Source organism: Hibiscus syriacus, unplaced genomic scaffold (assembly GCF_006381635.1).
Source record: "Hibiscus syriacus cultivar Baekdansim isolate YM2019G1 unplaced genomic scaffold, ASM638163v2 tig00010263_pilon, whole genome shotgun sequence".
Classification (NCBI taxonomy): domain Eukaryota; kingdom Viridiplantae; phylum Streptophyta; class Magnoliopsida; order Malvales; family Malvaceae; genus Hibiscus; species Hibiscus syriacus.
This window is the reverse complement of record NW_024062210.1, coordinates 1,519,985-1,540,657: the sequence shown is the minus strand read 5'-3', so window position 1 is coordinate 1,540,657 and position 20,673 is coordinate 1,519,985. Positions and strand designations below refer to the sequence as shown.

At 34.0% G+C, this 20,673-nt stretch overlaps 3 protein-coding genes across 4 annotated transcripts; all 3 read right to left on the bottom strand.

The window, feature by feature from the left end:
- Nucleotides 1-5,321: 5,321 nt before the first annotated feature.
- Nucleotides 5,322-7,274, bottom strand: LOC120203793 (aluminum-activated malate transporter 4-like). The gene is made up of 4 exons (XM_039203969.1): nucleotides 6,917-7,274; nucleotides 6,679-6,816; nucleotides 6,323-6,592; nucleotides 5,322-6,246 (listed from the first exon to the last, which is right to left on the bottom strand). Exons 1-4 carry the CDS (start codon nucleotides 7,272-7,274, stop codon nucleotides 5,330-5,332), a joined length of 1,683 nt encoding a protein of 560 aa, XP_039059900.1. The 3' UTR covers nucleotides 5,322-5,329.
- A 3,928-nt stretch (nucleotides 7,275-11,202) lies between these two features.
- Nucleotides 11,203-11,868, bottom strand: LOC120203795 (heavy metal-associated isoprenylated plant protein 25-like). Its single transcript, XM_039203973.1, has 3 exons — nucleotides 11,811-11,868; nucleotides 11,604-11,685; nucleotides 11,203-11,515 (listed from the first exon to the last, which is right to left on the bottom strand). Exons 1-3 carry the CDS (start codon nucleotides 11,820-11,822, stop codon nucleotides 11,343-11,345), a joined length of 267 nt encoding a protein of 88 aa, XP_039059904.1. The 5' UTR covers nucleotides 11,823-11,868; the 3' UTR covers nucleotides 11,203-11,342.
- A 241-nt stretch (nucleotides 11,869-12,109) lies between these two features.
- On the bottom strand, nucleotides 12,110-13,012 carry LOC120203794. 2 transcript variants are annotated; one of them, XM_039203971.1, is made up of 3 exons: nucleotides 12,751-13,012; nucleotides 12,569-12,650; nucleotides 12,110-12,405 (listed from the first exon to the last, which is right to left on the bottom strand). In XM_039203971.1, exons 1-3 carry the CDS (start codon nucleotides 12,868-12,870, stop codon nucleotides 12,248-12,250), a joined length of 360 nt encoding a protein of 119 aa, XP_039059902.1. In that variant the 5' UTR covers nucleotides 12,871-13,012; the 3' UTR covers nucleotides 12,110-12,247. The 2 variants fall into 2 exon arrangements, with proteins under 2 accessions (XP_039059902.1, XP_039059903.1); XM_039203972.1 differs by having other exon boundaries at nucleotides 12,110-12,402; nucleotides 12,751-13,010.
- Between the last annotated feature and the right edge of the window lie 7,661 nt (nucleotides 13,013-20,673).

The following is a 20,673-nucleotide window of genomic DNA, read 5'->3' as shown; positions in this document are numbered from 1 at the left end:
GAAGTGGATTTTAATAAGCATATAAACTGTTTAAGACGTGTTTTGCCTCAGTGTGCTCAAACACTAGAAGATGTCGGGTTTGAAAGATGGTCAAGAGTACATCAACTTGGAGCAAGATATGGTTTCATGACGTCTAATAGTGCAGAATCAATCAACGCTCTAAGTCGTCATTCCCGGAAATTACCCATTATTATGTTAATGGAGTTTTTTCGAGCCTCTATTCAACAGTGGTACTACAAGAAAAGAAACCATGCAGATATTATTTCTTTAAATTCGTAACTTATCATATATTTTACTAAATATTATTTATTTAAATTTACAGGAACATTGGAACATCGTGTTACACCATGGACAGAAAATAAGATAACGAAACGTGTTCTGAAGTCAACGTCATGGAGACTTGAACCATGTTCAAACACTTTGTTTGAAGTACTGGATAATAACTTAAATGGTCTTGTCGATCTAAATGCAAAGACGTGTAGTTGTATGAAATGGCAAACATCTGGTTATCCGTGTGGCCATGTTATAAAAGTTTCTCTTCATCTAAACCAAGATGATTCAAGCGCATACGCTATGGATTGCTACACTACAGAAGTATATCGACAGACTTATGGCGAGATTGTCTACCCTATTCCACATCCTTCTGAGTGGGACATACCATATGACTTACAAACAGTTTTGCCACCAGCCATGGACAGAAGGCTACCTGGCCGACCAAAAAGTCACGATCGTATACCGTCTAAGGGTGAATAGAATAAGAGATCGACATGTAGTCGGTGCATGGAAAGTGGTCATAGAAGGTTGACATGTGGATCACCAGTGCCATCACAATCAGCTTTTCCTCTACCAAAATATGGATCATCATCAAAATCCAAAGCTCATATGGTGTCAAGCAAAAGGCAATCAAAATTGCAATCATCTTTAAAATTCCAATCACAACCGGCTTCACCTTTTGGGACTGTTAACTTAGGTGATTTTTAAACGCAAACGTTGTATTATGTGGATTTTATGTGTGAACTTTTAACATTTTCAGTTAGGCATGTATTAGTAACTTGAGTTTGAAAATTGATATGATCTGTTCAGTTGTTATCACTTATTAGACATTCATTTGACTATCGCAACACGGAAATGACGTTCGCAATCATTTTAATGTCTATCGCAACGCGGAAATGAAAATCGCAACGAGAGAATCGCAATGCGAAATGAAAATCGCAACGACAAAATCGCAACGCGAAACTAAAATCGCAACGCGGAAATGACTATCGCAATGCGAAATGAAAATCGCAACGAGAGAATTGCAATGCGAAATGAAAATCGCAACGAGGGAATCACAAAGCGAAATAAAAATCGCAACGCGAATTTAGTTTCGCGTTGCGATTTTGTCGTTGCAATTTTCATTTCGCATTGCGATAGTCATTTTTGCCTTCAACATAATGGAGATTGAAATCAACAAAATCAACATTACATTTCAATCAATTAAACAAGCACAAATAAGAATTATGTTCACATCAATTAAACAAATCAACTTTTACAAATCATCTTTTACAAATCAATTAAACAATCAAAAAATAATCAATAATTCTTATTTCCTCATCTACTATTGAATCAACTTTTGCAGCCATACATCATTTTCACGCAGCTCACTTCTGAGATTAACCTGCAGAAACCAAACATTTGCTCAAACAATACTTTCTACACATCTAAAACCTACAAACAGCAAATTATTGAATTCTAGGTACTTAACCAAACATTTTCAAACCAAAAGCCTATAAACTTACCAATTGTTTATGGACATTTTTATAACACGGATGCAGGTAGGCAGCGTCTCGTATATATCGATCTAGCTATATAATGCCGAAACCACAAGCCTACTGCAGCTCCTGAAGAATAGGTTGTCTGGCCTCTCTGCCTAAAAAGCCGGCATACAAAAGTACTAGAAGGCATACTCGGACAACATCGACGTCATTCATCCGAGTAAACCCATCTTTCTTATTAAACAATTTCTTCAGGTCTTCGACGTGTAAGTTCGGCTTCTCTATTGACTCATCAGGAAAAACCCGGGATAACCATGATGGGCGGGTGATATGACAAGTGTACCGGCCTACATCATCGTGTCCGAATCGTAGACCAGTGATTAAGCAGAACTCCTTCCGCCCAAAACAAGTATACACCGGTGGAAAATGAAACCATATCTCTTCCTCACCACGTTGTATACTGTCGGGTAGATCGCTAGTCATGATCTGAAGCCACAAATGGGTCAAATTAGCATCTCCGCCCGGATGTTATACTCTCAGCCATAGCCCGAAGCAGGTTTCCTCAAACAATTTTCTTTGTGCAGGTGAAAGCTTCGAAGCAATTGTAGTGGCTAGGCTAACTTTATTCCTTAATGTTAATGAAGCCGAAAAAAATTTCTACAAAAACAATAAACATACCAAGTTAGATATACCAAAAACTACACTGTGAAGATATACCAAAAATAATAAACATAAAGTTGTAACACTGTTTTGTCTTTTGGTTGAAATGAAAATCGCAACGAGAGAATGACTATCGCAACACGGAAATGACTATCGCAACGCGAAATTAAAATCGCAACGAGAGAATCGCAACGCGAAATGAAAATCGCAATGCGATTTTGGTTTCGCGTTGCGATTTTCATTTCGCGTTGCGATTCTCTCGTTGCGATTTTCATTTCTCTCGTTACGATAGTCATTTTCGTGTTGCGATTTTCATTTTCATGTTGCGATTTTAAGTTTAGAAACTATTCTTCTTCTGCAAATTGAAACTTTAATGGATTGCATTACTTCAACCAAAAGACAAAACAAAGACAAATACTAACTTCACAGGGTTAAAGACTAAACAGTTTAGCAGTATTGACAGCAATCAAATGAATTTAATAAGAAATCTAAGTGAAATGGTTAATCTATTATTGAAATTACCAGTAAACTTATCATCAATTTTAATATGAAAAACCTAAAATAATGCAAAAATTTCAAAATAAAAATAATTAAAAAAACTAACTCTCGGAGGTTGATTTTCCATTTCTGAATGATTGTGAGGGATTTCTGACCGTGAATGGTTGTGAGGGATTTCGCCGGAGATGGGGACGGAAATCTTCGGAGATGGGGACGGATTTCGCCGTAGAGAGTGAGAGATGGAGATGAGACTGAGTTGTGATTTTAGGTTTTAGGTTTTGAGTTGCGATTACGGGATATACTGTAGACGGTTTAGTGTTCCGATAATTAATATTCGTGTTTGGAATTTGAAAATAAAATACGCGTTGCAATTGTAATGACGATTAAAAATCGCGTTGCGATTTACGGATACACGTTGCGATTTTACGTATTGTCGTTGCGATTTACGGATACGCATTGCGATTTACGTATTCTCGTTGCGATTTACAGATACGCGTTGCGATTTACGTATTCTCGTTGCGATTTACGGATACTCGTTGCGATAGTCAGAATCGCGTTGCGATTTATATGTTCGCGTTGCGATTATGGAAAATCGCAATGCGAATTTGTACTATCGCATTGCGATTCTTAATAATCGCGTTGCGATTCTGGTAACTGATTTGCGATTCTGGAGATCGCGTTGCGATTTGTATTTCGTATTGCGATTTTGTTGGTCATTTTGGTAAATCCAAAAAAAATTGGTTAAAATCATATATTATAAGGCATTTTTTGTCACTGAAGTTATTTTCTCTTTTGGTTTTCTATTTATTTGTTTTTGAAATTCTAATGCCGACCATGATGGTCATCGGCGTCATTTTCGTGAATGATGGACCAATTGATTAATGGCCCCTGAACTATTTTCATTCACAAAAACACCCCAAGCCCCCAAATGGAATATGCATGTATATTCTTATATGAAACTCTTAAATATTTATTCGGTATTTTAAAATGATTACAGGAGATCCATTCGATATATATAACACTTCATTAATGTGTGTATATATATATCATTAATTTCGCTTTAATATTAAATTAAGTATGCACGTACATATAATAAATAATCGTTTAAATTTCTACTTGATATTTAAAATAATCTTCGAAATATACACTCGATAATTAAAATCACGACGAGATATTTAACATAGAATAATTTATAATAATAATCGATAATATAATGAATTTCATAGAAAATTAACCGAACATGTTCAAATATTAAAAATCATTTAATATTCAAATAAAATAATAATTAATTAAAAAACACACTCGATACAAAATATTTTATAATTTATCTAATATCGTGTTAGAAAATCAGATTTTTTTTAAAATTGATTTAACCTTCCCAAATATCGAGGGTAATTAATATTTATTAGAACCAAGAATTTACTCAATAACTCATATTAGAGTTTCAAAAATTAAGGAAAACTATATCAATAACCACTTAATTATTTGTTTCCTTTTATTTTAACAATCATTCTTTTAATTTGTTAATCATACCACTTAACTATTTTTTTTTGTTGCCCTCTCAGTTGCCCAAGGCTTTATTCTGACTAATCTGGATCAACTCGTGTTGCACACCTAGCTTTGGTAAGTGAGTCTCTCACCAAGGATTTTTTGCATACATAAGGCTACAAACTCGAGACTTGTTTAAGCGTTATCAAGTTGTTTATCACTTAAACCAACTATTGTTGGTGACCACCTAACTATTTAATTATTGTCAATCAAGTCACTAGTCGTTAATTTTTAGTTAACGTTATAGTTAAAAAAAATTAGCATAATTATACATTTGATCCTCGTTACTTACATATTCTATCGATTTAGTATTAATTTTAATTTAATTCAAAAAATTAACTCTCTAATCAAGAGGTGGCACATATCAACATATCATTGTGACATATCACATCATCAAATTAATGCCATTTAACATCCTAGTGATCAAAATTTTATAAATTGATAACGTCAATGATCATAAAGTTATAAATGAATAAAGTAAGTAACCAAAACGTTACTTTTTAAATTCAAAGAATAAAAGTATACAAAAATGTAAAGAAAGTGACCATTATGATAGTTTACCCCCAATTTAATTACAACTTTACAGGTTAATTTTTTGGGCACTACAACTTGCTGACAGAATCAAGATTACAACATGGAGATTTGTAAACATCTGTCCAGTACACCACGGAGTTCAGATCATAGCAGAGGTTTTCATGCAATCTAATGTAAAATCAAGGAACTGATGGTTATTTCTTATTAGGCCATTTAATATGCTCAAAATAAGCTTGTCCATTAGGGTGTGCAACAAACAGTACAGGAAATAGCAGTGTCCAAAATCCATTCAGTTCCAAAAGTTTAAACCCCAAAATATGGAGAATTTAGTTCTGTTACCGAAAGCAACTTGTTAATCTGTTCCAGAATCCAGTCGCCCCATCTTGAACTGCTTTGTCCGTGAAATTTGCTTTCTCACTAAGCTCTTGAAATGCATCCACGAGATTCTGTAGCCTTGCAACGAACTCGATTAATAGCGATGCGAAGGTTGCCAATGATAGACTGCTAGCACTTTCATATATTTTGGATTCCTGGCGGTGCAGGATTGCATCGGAGTTGAACGGGAGGCGAGGCCATGAAGGTTTGTCGAGACCACTCCCAGTCGTCGTTAAATCCGGGGTGGCGCGAGACTCCATCGAGTGCTGAACTTCCCACATGTCGCTCATGGATTTGATCACTTTATGCCGTTCATCATCTTTGCCCTCGACCATGCTCGCGGATCCTTTCAACTCCTTGTGCTGCCGTGTTGGCGGGGTCGCCCAGCTCTCCGAATTGACTAGAAGGTACGATTTCTCATCTATCTTCGTCTGCAATTCCTCCACCGCCTCGTGAACTTCCTTCAGTATGTCTCCGGGGACTAACTTTTCCATCTTCTCGACTTTCTCTACGAGCTCACGCAGCACTCTAGCCCCGGCATTGCTGACCCTATGAAGCTCGAGAGCGAATGTAAATCGCTTATCTGCTGGTGCCTGAATTTCTGAAAGTATACATCCATGCATTGCCATGACCATGAATGCACAATGTCTCAATGCACCACTCACTTTGACATAGTTCCTCCATGGATAGCTGAATGACTTATAAGGACCATGTGGAGGCTCCCATAAGGCAAAATCTAGCAGAGTATCCTCTTGGCTTGAAGATTGCACAACTGATCTATAGGAACTATACAATGGATCATCAGATGCTTGGTATGTAAGAATCTTGGAAGGGACCCTCTCATATTCAACACATTGCAGATACCCATCAACACACCCTACAAAACGAAACTCCGATATTATATTTCTATCAAAAAAACTGGTCCAAGCAGTTCTCGAAAAGCGAAAGCTAACCTTCCAGGGAAGAAGCAACATTCTTGAAATTTTTAACCACCAATTTGTGCAAATCCTCTCCTGACCATATGGGGTAAATACATATGTTTATCACCAAACACATGCCCGCCCCAAGGAAGATGAGCAACAGACGGTAAAGAGCGGTGATGTAGAAGGTTCTCGAATTGTTTCCGGATATCAGTACGATACAAAACGTCAACAAGAATACCCGGAAACCGTATTCGTACGGCTTCATCGGAGGGTACAATTTGCAATAGCTTGTAACAAATCCTAAAGCAGAATGAAAGCTCATGAGTTACAACGTTGAATGATCTTGTGACAGTAAATATTTTTATTAAACTGATAGAACTCCCAACCTGCTATGAAAATGCTTATCAAAATGATAACTTCTTCGTACTTTCCGAACATTATCGATAGTTCTGCGATTCCTAAAGCCATAGCTCCGGCAGAGAAAGTCCCGATAGCTCGATTGAACCCTTTGTTAAGTGTTGCACCTACATTCAGATATATTACATATAAACCAAATGGTGGTAGTGTGCAAATGAATGTTGAATCATATATATATATACATCTATATATGTACCATGTATGTACCTACGCTGAATTCGAAAACGACGACGACGGTGAGAATGGCCCAGATAGAATATTGACTAGCACCCTGTAGAGGCTCTTTGAAAAGCATAAGCAGCGATGCAGACGTTAACGAAAGCCCCATTTTCATGGCGAAAACGACCTTACGAGGATCTGATCGCCCCATCTTATATAGTTTAGCCGAGACATCTCGCACGCTCTTCCAGAATTTATCAATGGGATCGAGACATGATCGTAAACACCGGCATCTAAATCGATCCTCGGCGGCATTTCGATTGCCGAACCTTAATTCCGAAATCCCTTTAGTTTGAAGCAGCCTTTCTTTACTCTCTCTACCCCACATAAAAGACCTCTCTGCCATTTCTGCAACAAAAGAATATCAAACTACGAAAACAAGATTCAATGGTGCTTGATCAACGTGAGTACCGAATGCTAGATTGAAAAGCAGTTGTTGGTAGAGTTTGAAGCTGCCTTTCTTTACTCTCTCTAGCCCTGTTTCATGTTATGTTTCTTTCATTTTTCTGAGAAGGAAAACAAGGTAAGCTTGAATGTATCATAAAACTTCTTAAATGAGAGAGATTTCAAAACTTTTGGACAATGACTTGCACTTGGCGGTCCTCACTCAACCCTCGGCCTAACACCGGCTCGTCGCATGTCCCACAACCACCGTTAAGGACGGCTAGTTGGTGCCATGACCCATGTGATACAATAAGATCAAATTTATCATCGTTGGTTATGGTAAAAAGGAGTTTTTTTAGAAGCAAGGAATATGACAGAATAAACATATCTGTACAGGATATTAATATTTATTGTTACCATATCTGAGGTAATGTGTTAGGTGCATCATAATAAAGTTTGTTATCAACTTACCATATAATTGGATTATTTAGTCATTTCAGTCCATATATATAACTTAGGATTTACGTGTATATCAGCGTAGAATTTTTAGTTTTTATAATTTTAGGATAATTGTATGAATGGATATAGAATAATAAAATAATGGAGTTATCTTTTTGTTTTTGTTTTTTTTTTCACTGAATTTCTTCTCATATATTAATGTTAATTTCAGTCGTCTATTATTACTCATATAACAATCCTAAAAAGATGTAAGATTAAAAAGTTTTACCAGTGTAAATGGATCATGTCTTATATATATAGGCTAGGATCCAATTATATAGTGTATAACTTTTTAGTTTTATATTGTTTTAGGATCGTTAGATGAGAGAAATCAGACATTAACAGTAAGAAATGAGAATATATTCATCGGGGGAATATGAGTTAATCTCAGCCTTTGGTTTCCTTTTATCTAACAATCTTAAAAGGGTGTAAAACTTTTAGTTTTACACTAGGCGTAAGTGGATTCTTAGATGAGTGAAAATAGACGGATTAGATTATCTTTTTTTTATTTTTTCCACCGAATATCTTCTCATTTCCTACGTCATCTCAGCTCTGTTTTGAAAACCGGACCGGCCGGTTCAACCGGGAACCGTTGCTTAGTCCGGTTCAATCTAAACCGGTTGAACCGTTATTAGTGAACCGGCCAGAACCGTTGAACCGTTCGAACCGGACCGGCTGAAAACCGGTAAAAACCGGGAAAACCCAGGAAAAACCGGGTTTTTTGGTTTTTTTTTTTAAATTAAACCAAACAACGTCGTTTGTTAAACGAGCCAAATCGAACTCGAGTATTGCTGAGCTCGACTCGAACTTGAAAACTTTAAAAGTAAGCTCAACTCAACTCAAACTCACAAGCTAAAAATTATCAAGTTCAACTCAAACTCGAAATATAATATTGAAACTTGAACTCAAAAAGGCTTGAACTCAAAAAAAAATTAGAAGCTCGATTGAAGCCTAAAATTTGAGCTTGATTGAAGTGAAAGAATAGTTATATAATTTTGTTATGATTTTTTAACCCCAAATTTATTTTTTTATTATAGTTATATAATTATATTTATTATTTAATATGTTTTACCTTAAATATTATGTTGTAGTTAATTTGAATCATTTTGTTTTACTTGATTTTATGGTTTTTAACTTATATATGTTATGAATTGCTTTGAATATGACTTGTGATATAAAAAATTATTTTTTATTAAATATTTTTGGTATTTTTATTTAATTTTTTAAATAATTATGACGTCGTCCAGTTCTTTCGACCGGTCGGACCGATTCGACCGGTTGAACCAGTGAATCGGTAGCATGATCGGTTCGCTAAACGATCCGGTTCTGAAAACCATGATCTCAGTCATCTATTCCACTCATCCAATTATCCTAAAATTGTATAAAACTAAAAGTCTTACTCTATGTGTAAGTTGGTCATGTCACACCCACGCATACATGACATAATATCAAAAAAATGTTTTCTTTTAGCATTTTTCCCGTAACAGTTTACGTTAATCCTTTTTTTTTAAATATTTCAACTCTCAACATTTTATTTTATAATAAAAAATCTTCTTATTTTAAAACGTTGACTATTTATTGATAATTATTATCGATATATATTTTTCTTCCTTCACAATGTTATCTCATTTTCAATACGAATATAACTATCTTGTGATCCGAACATCACATTTCCAATGTTTTACTAACAAAATCCATCAATTCAACCCAAGATTTCTTGATTTTTTTTTTCTCTCATAACTTTCCATCGACTTCGTTTGCCCTTAAGCTGACCAAAAGAGGCTGCTTTGCCCCACTGTTCGCCATGTTGGCCACCCCTTTTCACCACTTTCTTCACTGCGCAACAATTCTGCATGATCCCAGAAGTTTAGAAAATGAAAATAAAACTCGTAATAATTAAAACAAGTAGAAGCGTTATAATGCAACCGGATCAGCTTCAACAAAGCATTCACGGACATACTTAAAATATGTTTTAAAGAGTAGTACTTTGGAGGCCATATTGATTCAGAAACTGACATATAAACAGAGAAATAGACAATCACTTAATCGTAGACTATATATCAACGATGGAGGAAAGAGCCAACGAGGAGAAAAAGGAACGAAGGAAGATAAAGATACCAGGCTACTCTTTTGTTTATTGCTAAAGCTCTTTTAATATTGGGCTTTTTTTGTTTCAATTGGGTGAGGCATTTGTTCGAACAGACACTAGGCTTGTTTCCCTTGTGGGCTCTGCTACTACAGCCTGGGGATGGCAATCGGCCCTAGTCCATCGATAGTAATGCTTTGGGAACAGTTGTGAAGTCAAAATCATCCATTTACATTAATTAATTTAATTTTACATATTTTTTAATTAATAGTAGTTGTAATTTTATTGAATAAATAAGAAATCCAATACATTTATAATATGAGCCTACAAAAACTAGAGTAGATTAATCATATTAATCGGCCATTTCTCTCAAAACTATTAAAGTGCACAAATTATTAAGGAATAAAACAAGACTATATAAGAAAAGGATTAAAACACAACTAAATAACTCGAAAAATAATATATAAAATGAAGATTATTGTTACTGATGAAAGATATACATAATCACCATTAATATAAAAATAGTCAATAATCAGTTAATTTAGTGTTGTGAAATACTAAATTCTTTAAACAATGTCAGAGATTTAAACCCTGACGTTTACAATACAAACTAGGCTGAGAAGATTATCCTTATAATAAGTTTCTATAAAATCCAATCTAAATTAAAATCCTCCAATTATACTGTATGATTTATATCAAACTTTTCCATGTGCAATTAATCATTGCAAAACAAAATGCCATTAGTGGGTGAAAAAGAGACATCATGAAAAAGTTGGAAAAAGCATTATTCACCCAATCTCTTTTGCTTCCTAAATTAGAGGGAAGGTTTGCCGAACCAATAAGTTTTAGGCATAATATTCAAACTCAACTCCAATATTTTACAAAATAATGAATTTAATCTTTATTTTTATTAAATACTAATCTTCAACGTTTTATTGTGAAATAAAATGATTTGTAATTAGATGAAAACCATTAATTATTTAATAGTTATTGTTTATCGCTAACGTGATAAGTCATGTATGTCCAAAGACATGTCATGTCATCACTTTATATACGACATATGTTCTGTTGTGACTTATATGTTCTGTTGTGACTTATGTACATGTGTCATTGTTACGTCATCGCTTTGAACACGTTATTATATATCATATCATCACGTATATACAAATGACATATGTTACATTATCACTTTAAACGTATAAAATTTATCAAGTCATCACTATTCAATCAAATATAAGGGTCTATTTTAGTATCATGCCTACAAATTAAGGAATTTGGGACATTCTACATACAAATTTCAATGTCCATAATCATTTACATATTTCTAGTTGCCCCCCATGGTATCATAATTTTCTGCACATTCTTCCATTCAATCAAAGCTTTTCAAGGTCTAATAATGGACTAAGGGACGGTTTCGTCAGCTGAAAGAAAACTCGAGCACACCAATCACTGGCCAGTGGTGATTTGCTCTGTTTGTCCACCGTTAATCTCATTGATTTCCAGTATCTCCACTCTCCGATTCATCTTCTTCCTTACCTTTATCGCCACATCCGACGGTCTAAACCTCCCACATACGCTTATCTTGCATTGCTCCTTCTCTATCGCATATGTCTCTATTTCTTCAACGTCGGAAACCAGACAAAGATTGTTCAAACTTATGACAGAAAAACGACCCAGAAATTTTATGTCTGTTAGTGGAGAATTTACCTTTCATATTAAGAAGGGTTCTTCTTAGTTTCCTGAAACATCCATGGCAGTCTATGTTAACTCTCATCACCATGCAACAGAGCTGCTAACATGCAAATTGAGAAGAAGAAAGAAACGAAGAATCATCAGTGTTAACTCTCTCTAAATATATTAATTTGGTAATTAGTATGAGCTAATCCTTAATATAAGTTTAAAATTTAAACTTGCCCTTCCTGACATGAAGACTTAGAACTGATTAAAGAAAATTAAGATCAATGACTGGAAAATCTGGTTTTTGGTTGCAGAAACTAGTGGAATTAAAGGGATGAAATTTGATTCTCTAATCCTGTGTTAACCTGTACAGGATTCTGAAGTATCCTTTTCTTATTTCAAAAAGGTTCCTTTTTGCATTAAATTTAAGCATCAGTTACCTTTGGTTATAGCTTACCTGAAAGACAAGAAAAATAATACTTATACTTTGAAGAAAATATATAGCAAAGATCAAGAACTTGGGTGATAACTTCAAATACATCCAACAATGCTCTGCGTTTCTATGAACAAGTTAGATATGACAAACAGAAAAACTAGGAACAAAATCATCTTACAACAATAAAGTATATCAACAAGAATATTCATAACACGAAGAATTCCGTTGCATTTTGGAATCATCGCCGGGAAGATCTGATGAACTTCTTGATGATGGACATTGTGCTGACAGGCTTCCTGTGAATAACAGGAACTTCGGATGAAGCCGACTTGGGGTATGTGCAAGTGAGTGTGACCTTATTCTCCAACACATTTACCAAAACAGAATCCGTATCTGCTAAGAAACAATATCATTAGGGTCTGGGTTATTGCATTAAAGAAAAGATCAAGTAAGCAACTATCATTATGCTTTATGCACGTTGATATGAAACAGGGCACCACAACATATTAGAGAATAGAGACTGTGAAACTGAAGTTTTAAGATACTGAAGAAAACATACCATTCATTCTCGAGATCATGTCTGCAATTTTCTTTTGACAATCTGCACATCCAATATCTGCTGAAATAACAACTTCGTGGACCTGCAGTTTCAGCAAATAGAAATAGAACACACCAAAACATGTTAAGATCAGTTCTCTCAAAGAGGAAAAAGAATGACACAGAGAGAATGAAAGCACAAACAAGAGGCATGGATAAGGATTCAACAGAGGCAAGGCTGGTTCCAGGAAGCAGAAAGCTCTTTGGGTTGTCGAATTCAACTCTTCTGGACACTTTCTTATGCGCCTGACTGAGCAGAACCATAGCTTCTTTACCTACTGAAGGACTTCATACAGAAGAAAAAGGTGGTTCCAGTTCGATCTCAAGACTGAAAGCACTGCACCACTTGCCTCCTTTTTAAACTGAGCGATTTAAAGAACAACCCCATTCTTTCGAGGATGGAGAAAGAGCATCTTAAGCTGGTAATCAGCGAATTGGCGAAAAGGGATCATTTTCAAGCCTAGTTGAAAGATACCTTCAAGTCACACAAGGTGTGACCCACGCCTTTCTTTTTTCATTTTTATTTTTCACTGAAAATTTGTCATCTATAATAATTATGTCTTAACCAAATTACATATGAGACCAACTTTGAGTTCATTTAATATATCATGTCATAATCACACTTAGGGTGTAAATGAAATAAATCGAATTTATATATTGTTGAGTTTCACTCGACTCGAAAAAGTTTAAAATTGAGTTCGACTTGATTAGAAAACATACGAATTTAAAATTTCATACGATCTTTCTCATCTTATTAATCGAACTTGAACTGAATAAAACTTGAATTACATACTATCTTTGTAACACCCCCAACCCGTATCCGACCCGGATACGAGTCCGAAGTGTCACATTGACTTTTCAAACATTTATTCGTATAAATTAGTGAGTAATTTAAAAAAACTTTGATAACATTTACATTATTTCAAAACGTTTACAACAGATATCAGAGTTCATACCATTTATATCTTTAGACTACATGCCAACTACACTCTGTAAACAGTACATACATTTTCTGATCTGACATTTGGTAAGGAGAACTGACCTGTCTTGCTCCGCATTACTCTTTATTCTTCTCGAAACCTACGTGTGAAACAATCACACGCTAAGTCGTTGACTTAGTGAGGCAATAATTAAACATATAACAATACATTCATGAACGTGCATTCATACCATTGAATCGTGACATTTCAATATGCATGTATCTATTGCATGATAACAATATATATAATCATGTCATACACACACGCAACATATCTTCTTGTATTACTTTCACTTTTTGTTTGTCTTCCAATTGCATTGCCCATGTATATTATTATCTTTATCAACATCATTATAATTCAAGCAACACATGACATATCACCATAAGTATATACATCACATATATCTTATACATTACATTCCATGTTATCTCTTATTAGCCCATGTGCACCTGTGAGAACTGTAGATATGTGAGTCTATTGAGGTTGTGCACCACTATGCTGTCACCACAGCTCATATAAATGTCCCGAAGGACCTATCCAGAGGTCACACAGACCCCGGTAACTATCCAGAGGTCATAAAGATCCTCGGTAACTGTCCAGAGGTCATAAAGATCCTCGGTAAACTGTCCATATATTCCTTAGAACATAGATATACTGTCCATATGTCTCGAAAGACATAGGTAAAACTGTCCATATGTTCCGTAGAACATAGGTAAACCCTCGACTCTTGGCATGCCAACTATACCCCTAGCTCTCATATCACATAACATGGGCATTATCATTTATTTCATTTCAAATATTCACATACACTTGTAATTCACTTTCACATATCACGTATCACATAGCTTCTTTTCATATTATCACATAGTCACGTAGTTCACTTACACGTAGATCATTTCCATATAATTCACAGGTCACATATATCATGTTTTCATATAATTTCTATCATTTCTCACCCAATCACCTTTATTCATATAACCATACTTATCATATCTTGTTCACATAAGATCATATACTATGGGCATTTATTTATACATTTCGTATCACTTGTTCTTTCTCTTCTGTCACATACCACAGGTATGTGTAACCATATATCTCATATCATATCACCTGTATCACAAGTGCATGTATTCACGTAGATCGTTTCATATGACTTATACCATTTCTCATTTGTTCATGTAACTTGCATGTCATATCATGTAACATATAACACATAATCATATAGGCTTACGGTTTTATCACCTATCATGTTATTTCACTTATACACTTTTATATCACATAAACTCATATATATAGATCATGTCACATAACTTATCTCATAACTTATTTGATATTCCTATATATTCTCATCTTATAACTTATATTACCTATGCATATAACCTTATGAGCTATTCTTATATTACCCTATATCAACCATACTTTGTTTATCTCACTTTTCATATCATTCATTCAAAAGCATGTTAACACATATAATCATGCATACATACAATTTATGTCATGCATATACATATAATCATATATTCATGCATTAAACATAGGAAATAGACTTGTCACAAGTCTTGTTTCCATTTAGCACCATAAATGAATTAATATGCACTCACCTTAGCTTTGCTTTGATTCGATTATAATCCTTTGATTATTCCGGAACTTGTTTAGGCTCAATATCTACATAAATATATCATTTCAAAACAACTATCAGAAGCCTAAACTTTAAACTTGATGTTAATAACTTAAACCGGTTTAATGAATCAAATTCTATATTTTCATTTAGGGGGGAATCGGTTCCCTCCTGTGGGGGTATCGGTTCCCCTCTGGCATTCTGGAATTCTATGTTCGTTTGAGGGGGTATCGGTTCCCCTTGAATAGGTACCGATTCCCCTTGCCCAGAATCACATTTTTGAGCTCGAAATTCACTTCATTTCAGCTCCATACCTCATACTTCACTTCCATTAATATTCCTAACTTTCATACACATACTTAAACTTATTTCTATTCCATAATCACTTCTTTAACTTCAAATCTAGTCATTCCTATGTAATTTCAAAAATTATACTAGTTTTGCAACATGTTCAAATTCATATTCTAACACTTCCTATCCCTTAATTAACTTGATGACAAGTCAAATTCAACTTTCAATTCTCAATATAAACTTTATTTTGATATTTCATTCAAAAACTTCAAATCTTTAAATCCTCATAAACTCTTCACTTTGTTGTTTTAAAGCAAATTAATCCTTCCTTAATCTTACTTAGCATCTAATAATCAAAACTAAACTTAAATTTCAGCACATAATCAGCTCAAGAGAAAACTCACCTTTGCTTGGCTTCACACGTGGAGAAGAGAAATGAAGAAGAAAAGAGAGAAGAGATTTTTCTGGAAAATCTCCCATCCTTATCCATATATATATCATTTAATTATAATTTTCAAGTCTAATGACCATTTTGCCCTTTAATTCTTTGGAAAATTACTATAAACTTTTAGGAAATATTTCTGAACAAATCATTAAACTATTAAACTATTATACTTTAATCACCATATTCTGAAATTTTACAATTTTGGTCACTAACCCGTATTTTGGGATGTTACAAATCTTCCCCCCTTAAGAAAATTCGTCCTCGAATTTTCATTGCATCCCTTAATAAGAACATATCTTCTAATGTTCTTATGTTGCTTCCCTGACTTATTCATTCTTGTCATTATCATAAACTTACTTTTCAATCCTTTAGTTTTCCAACTATCTTTTTCGTTTATACATTCCTCTTCTGTTGCTTATCATATAAACAATAACCAGTAATATCAATCCATTGTTGTCTTTTCTCTCATTCGACTATGCATTTTTCCTTTGACCTTTCTACAATTCCATATAATGTCACTCATCACGTTGACAGTAACATCCATCTCATCACTCTATATCATAAATCCATATATTTCTTCATAACTCTCTAATTACCTTATAGCCATACCAACTTGTCTTTCGTCATCATTTGACCAAAACACAACTTTAAATTTCTTCAATTGTGATAAAACATATACTTTAAGGAGTCAGACAATATTTTCACATCACCTTGCACACTTTTCGTGTTTCTATATCGAACTTATCATTTACACTTCCATACGAATCCTCACTTCATTCACTATATCACATTTACGTAATCAAAATATACAACTATATCCAATACAATTTCATCACAAAATCTTGTTAGTCAACGCTAACTCTTTCATTCTAAAGTACAAATCCTTATCATCTCCACACTCTTTCTTATACACAATACTATCCCTTTGTTTAAAATTCATAACTCTGATTTCATTCATATAATGTTACTTATCCTGTAGACAGTAACATCAATTCTTATCACTCAAAAATTTAAAAAAAATCAATCAATTGATTTCTTTTCCTCATTTTCTAATTAATTCACCGCAATCCAAACTTTTACTTATTCTTTCATCCTTGTCTGTATTACGATACACATAATCTCTTCATATAACCTTAAATACTTTTCTTACTTCTAATCAAACTTATAATCTGCACTTCCTTATAATCATTTATCATTTTTAATCCTTTCATTATCAAAATCTTCTTATAACATAACTAAACTCTATCTTTTCATAACTTTGATAATCAACCTTACTTGTACAGAACCTCATTCTTATCATCTATTGTACTTGTATTTCCTTCAAACATACAAATCTTTATCTTCTTCACCACAACACCTTACAATGATCAAACTATACAACTGTATCCAAATCCTCTTCATATTTGGCTATCATAACCTGTCAATATATTATAATTCCATTACATTTTCATCACATACTCTTGTTAGCCAATGCTAACTATTTCCATCTAGAATACAAACTCTTTTACAAACAATAACCACATCACTTGATCTTTTAACATCCTTATGGTGACACTCGTTCACCATATTCCATCTTATCCACATAATAACAAACTTCTCAATTTAATTTCTCCACTATGGAGAAATGAACATCTTCTAGCATTATCTTCATATCATATACCCAAAGGTCTGTAACAACAGAACCTTCCTCAAATTCACCCTTGAACTCGGGTGCACTTAACTCTATTCGATCCATTCATTCTATGAGTTAACAAAGTATACAATTAAAAACACATCGGAATATCATTCAACATCATGAATCATCCTCTAATCTTATACAGATATTCCCTAAGGTTTTCGCTCTTCTCCCTGCCTGGCCAGGGCAGGTGAATGCTATTACTCTCAGGCATATCGCCTTGTGCTTCACTTTGGAAGCTCTCATATATTCATGTGCTCATATCCTTACTTCTATTACATATCACGTGTGCATATGATCATCCAATTCATATCATATAACGTATGTCATTTGTATATGTTCACATATCATCTATCATATTATATAAACACATATATATATCTCATAACTCATTCTCAGTATTCACTTATCTTATATCACATAACAATTTAACTCTATCAACAAGACATCACACTCCTTACCCTATCAGATCAGAAATTTTTCACTCTATGTTGGCATGTACATATTTTATTACACTTTGGACTTCGGTTTATGCCGAGAATCGGCTAAACCTTAGCTCTGATACCATTAAATGTAACACCCCCAACCCGTATCCGACCCGGATACGAGTCCGAAGTGTCACATTGACTTTTCAAACATTTATTCGTATAAATTAGTGAGTAATTTAAAAAAACTTTGATAACATTTACATTATTTCAAAACGTTTACAACAGATATCAGAGTTCATACCATTTATATCTTTAGACTACATGCCAACTACACTCTGTAAACAGTACATACATTTTCTGATCTGACATTTGGTAAGGAGAACTGACCTGTCTTGCTCCGCATTACTCTTTATTCTTCTCGAAACCTACGTGTGAAACAATCACACGCTAAGTCGTTGACTTAGTGAGACAATAATTAAACATATAACAATACATTCATGAACGTGCATTCATACCATTGAATCATGACATTTCAATATGCATGTATCTATTGCATGATAACAATATATATAATCATGTCATACACACACGCAACATATCTTCTTGTATTACTTTCACTTTTCGTTTGTCTTCCAATTGCATTGCCCATGTATATTATTATCTTTATCAACATAATTATAATTCAAGCAACACATGACATATCACCATAAGTATATACATCACATATATCTTATACATTACATTCCATGTTATCTCTTATTAGCCCATGTGCACCTGTGAGAACTGTAGATATGTGAGTCTATTGAGGTTGTGCACCACTATGCTGTCACCACAGCTCATATAAATGTCCCGAAGGACCTATCCAGAGGTCACACAGACCCCGGTAACTATCCAGAGGTCATAAAGATCCTCGGTAACTGTCCAGAGGTCATAAAGATCCTCGGTAAACTGTCCATATGTTCCTTAAAACATAGGTATACTGTCCATATGTCTCGAAAGACATAGGTAAAACTGTCCATATGTTCCGTAGAACATAGGTAAACCCTCGACTCTTGGCATGCCAACTATACCCCTAGCTCTCATATCACATAACATGGGCATTATCATTTATTTCATTTCAAATATTCACATACACTTGTAATTCACTTTCACATATCACGTATCACATAGCTTCTTTTCATATTATCACATAGTCACGTAGTTCACTTACACGTAGATCATTTCCATATAATTCACAGGTCACATATATCATGTTTTCATATAATTTCTATCATTTCTCACCCAATCACCTTTATTCATATAACCATACTTATCATATCTTGTTCACATAAGATCATATACTATGGGCATTTATTTATACATTTCGTATCACTTGTTCTTTCTCTTCTGTCACATACCACAGGTATGTGTAACCATATATCTCATATCATATCACCTGTATCACAAGTGCATGTATTCACGTAGATCGTTTCATATGACTTATACTATTTCTCATTTGTTCATGTAACTTGCATGTCATATCATGTAACATATAACACATAATCATATAGGCTTACGGTTTTATCACCTATCATGTTATTTCACTTATACACTTTTATATCACATAAACTCATATATATAGATCATGTCACATAACTTATCTCATAACTTATTTGATATTCCTATATATTCTCATCTTATAACTTATATTACCTATGCATATAACCTTATGAGCTATTCTTATATTACCCTATATCAACCATACTTTGTTTATCTCACTTTTCATATCATTTATTCAAAAGCATGTTAACACATATAATCATGCATACATACAATTTATGTCATGCATATACATATAATCATATATTCATGCATTAAACATAGGAAATAGACTTGTCACAAGTCTTGTTTCCATTTAGCACCATAAATGAATTAATATGCACTCACCTTAGCTTTGCTTTGATTCGATTATAATCCTTTGATTATTCCGGAACTTGTTTAGGCTCAATATCTACATAAATATATCATTTCAAAACAACTATCAGAAGCCTAAACTTTAAACTTGATGTTAATAACTTAAACCGGTTTAATGAGTCAAATTCTATATTTTCATTTAGGGGGGAATCGGTTCCCTCCTGTGGGGGTATCGGTTCCCCTCTGGCATTATGGAATTCTATGTTCGTTTGAGGGGGTATCGGTTCCCCTTGAATGGGTACCGATTCCCCTTGCCCAGAATCACATTTTTGAGCTCGAAATTCACTTCATTTCAGCTCCATACCTCATACTTCACTTCCATTAATATTCCTAACTTTCATACACATACTTAAACTTATTTCTATTCCATAATCACTTCTTTAACTTCAAATCTAGTCATTCCTATGTAATTGCAAAAATTATACTAGTTTTGCAACATGTTCAAATTCCTATTCTAACACTTCCTATCCCTTAATTAACTTGATGACAAGTCAAATTCAACTTTCAATTCTCAATATAAACTTTATTTTGATATTTCATTCAAAAACTTCAAATCTTTAAATCCTCATAAACTCTTCACTTTGTTGTTTTAAAGCAAATTAATCCTTCCTTAATCTTACTTAGCATCTAATAATCAAAACTAAACTTAAATTTCAGCACATAATCAGCTCAAGAGA

What these genes read in the sequence shown, in the direction of transcription:
- LOC120203793 (XM_039203969.1), bottom strand. Translation starts at nt 7,274, where the DNA reads ATGGCAGAGAGGTCTTTTATGTGGGGTAGAGAGAGTAAAGAAAGGCTG. An exon ending in CGTTTTCGAATTCAGCGTAG is followed by an intron (nt 6,817 to 6,916) that starts GTACATACATGG and finishes ATCTGAATGTAG; the next exon opens with GTGCAACACTTAACAAAGGG. An exon ending in GATAAGCATTTTCATAGCAG is followed by an intron (nt 6,593 to 6,678) that starts GTTGGGAGTTCT and finishes ATTCTGCTTTAG; the next exon opens with GATTTGTTACAAGCTATTGC.
- LOC120203795 (XM_039203973.1), bottom strand. An exon ending in AACCCTTCTTAATATGAAAG is followed by an intron (nt 11,516 to 11,603) that starts GTAAATTCTCCA and finishes CCGACGTTGAAG; the next exon opens with AAATAGAGACATATGCGATA.
- LOC120203794 (XM_039203971.1), bottom strand. Translation starts at nt 12,870, where the DNA reads ATGGTTCTGCTCAGTCAGGCGCATAAGAAAGTGTCCAGAAGAGTTGAA. An exon ending in AATCCTTATCCATGCCTCTT is followed by an intron (nt 12,651 to 12,750) that starts GTTTGTGCTTTC and finishes CTGAAACTGCAG; the next exon opens with GTCCACGAAGTTGTTATTTC. An exon ending in CATGATCTCGAGAATGAATG is followed by an intron (nt 12,406 to 12,568) that starts GTATGTTTTCTT and finishes ATTGTTTCTTAG; the next exon opens with CAGATACGGATTCTGTTTTG.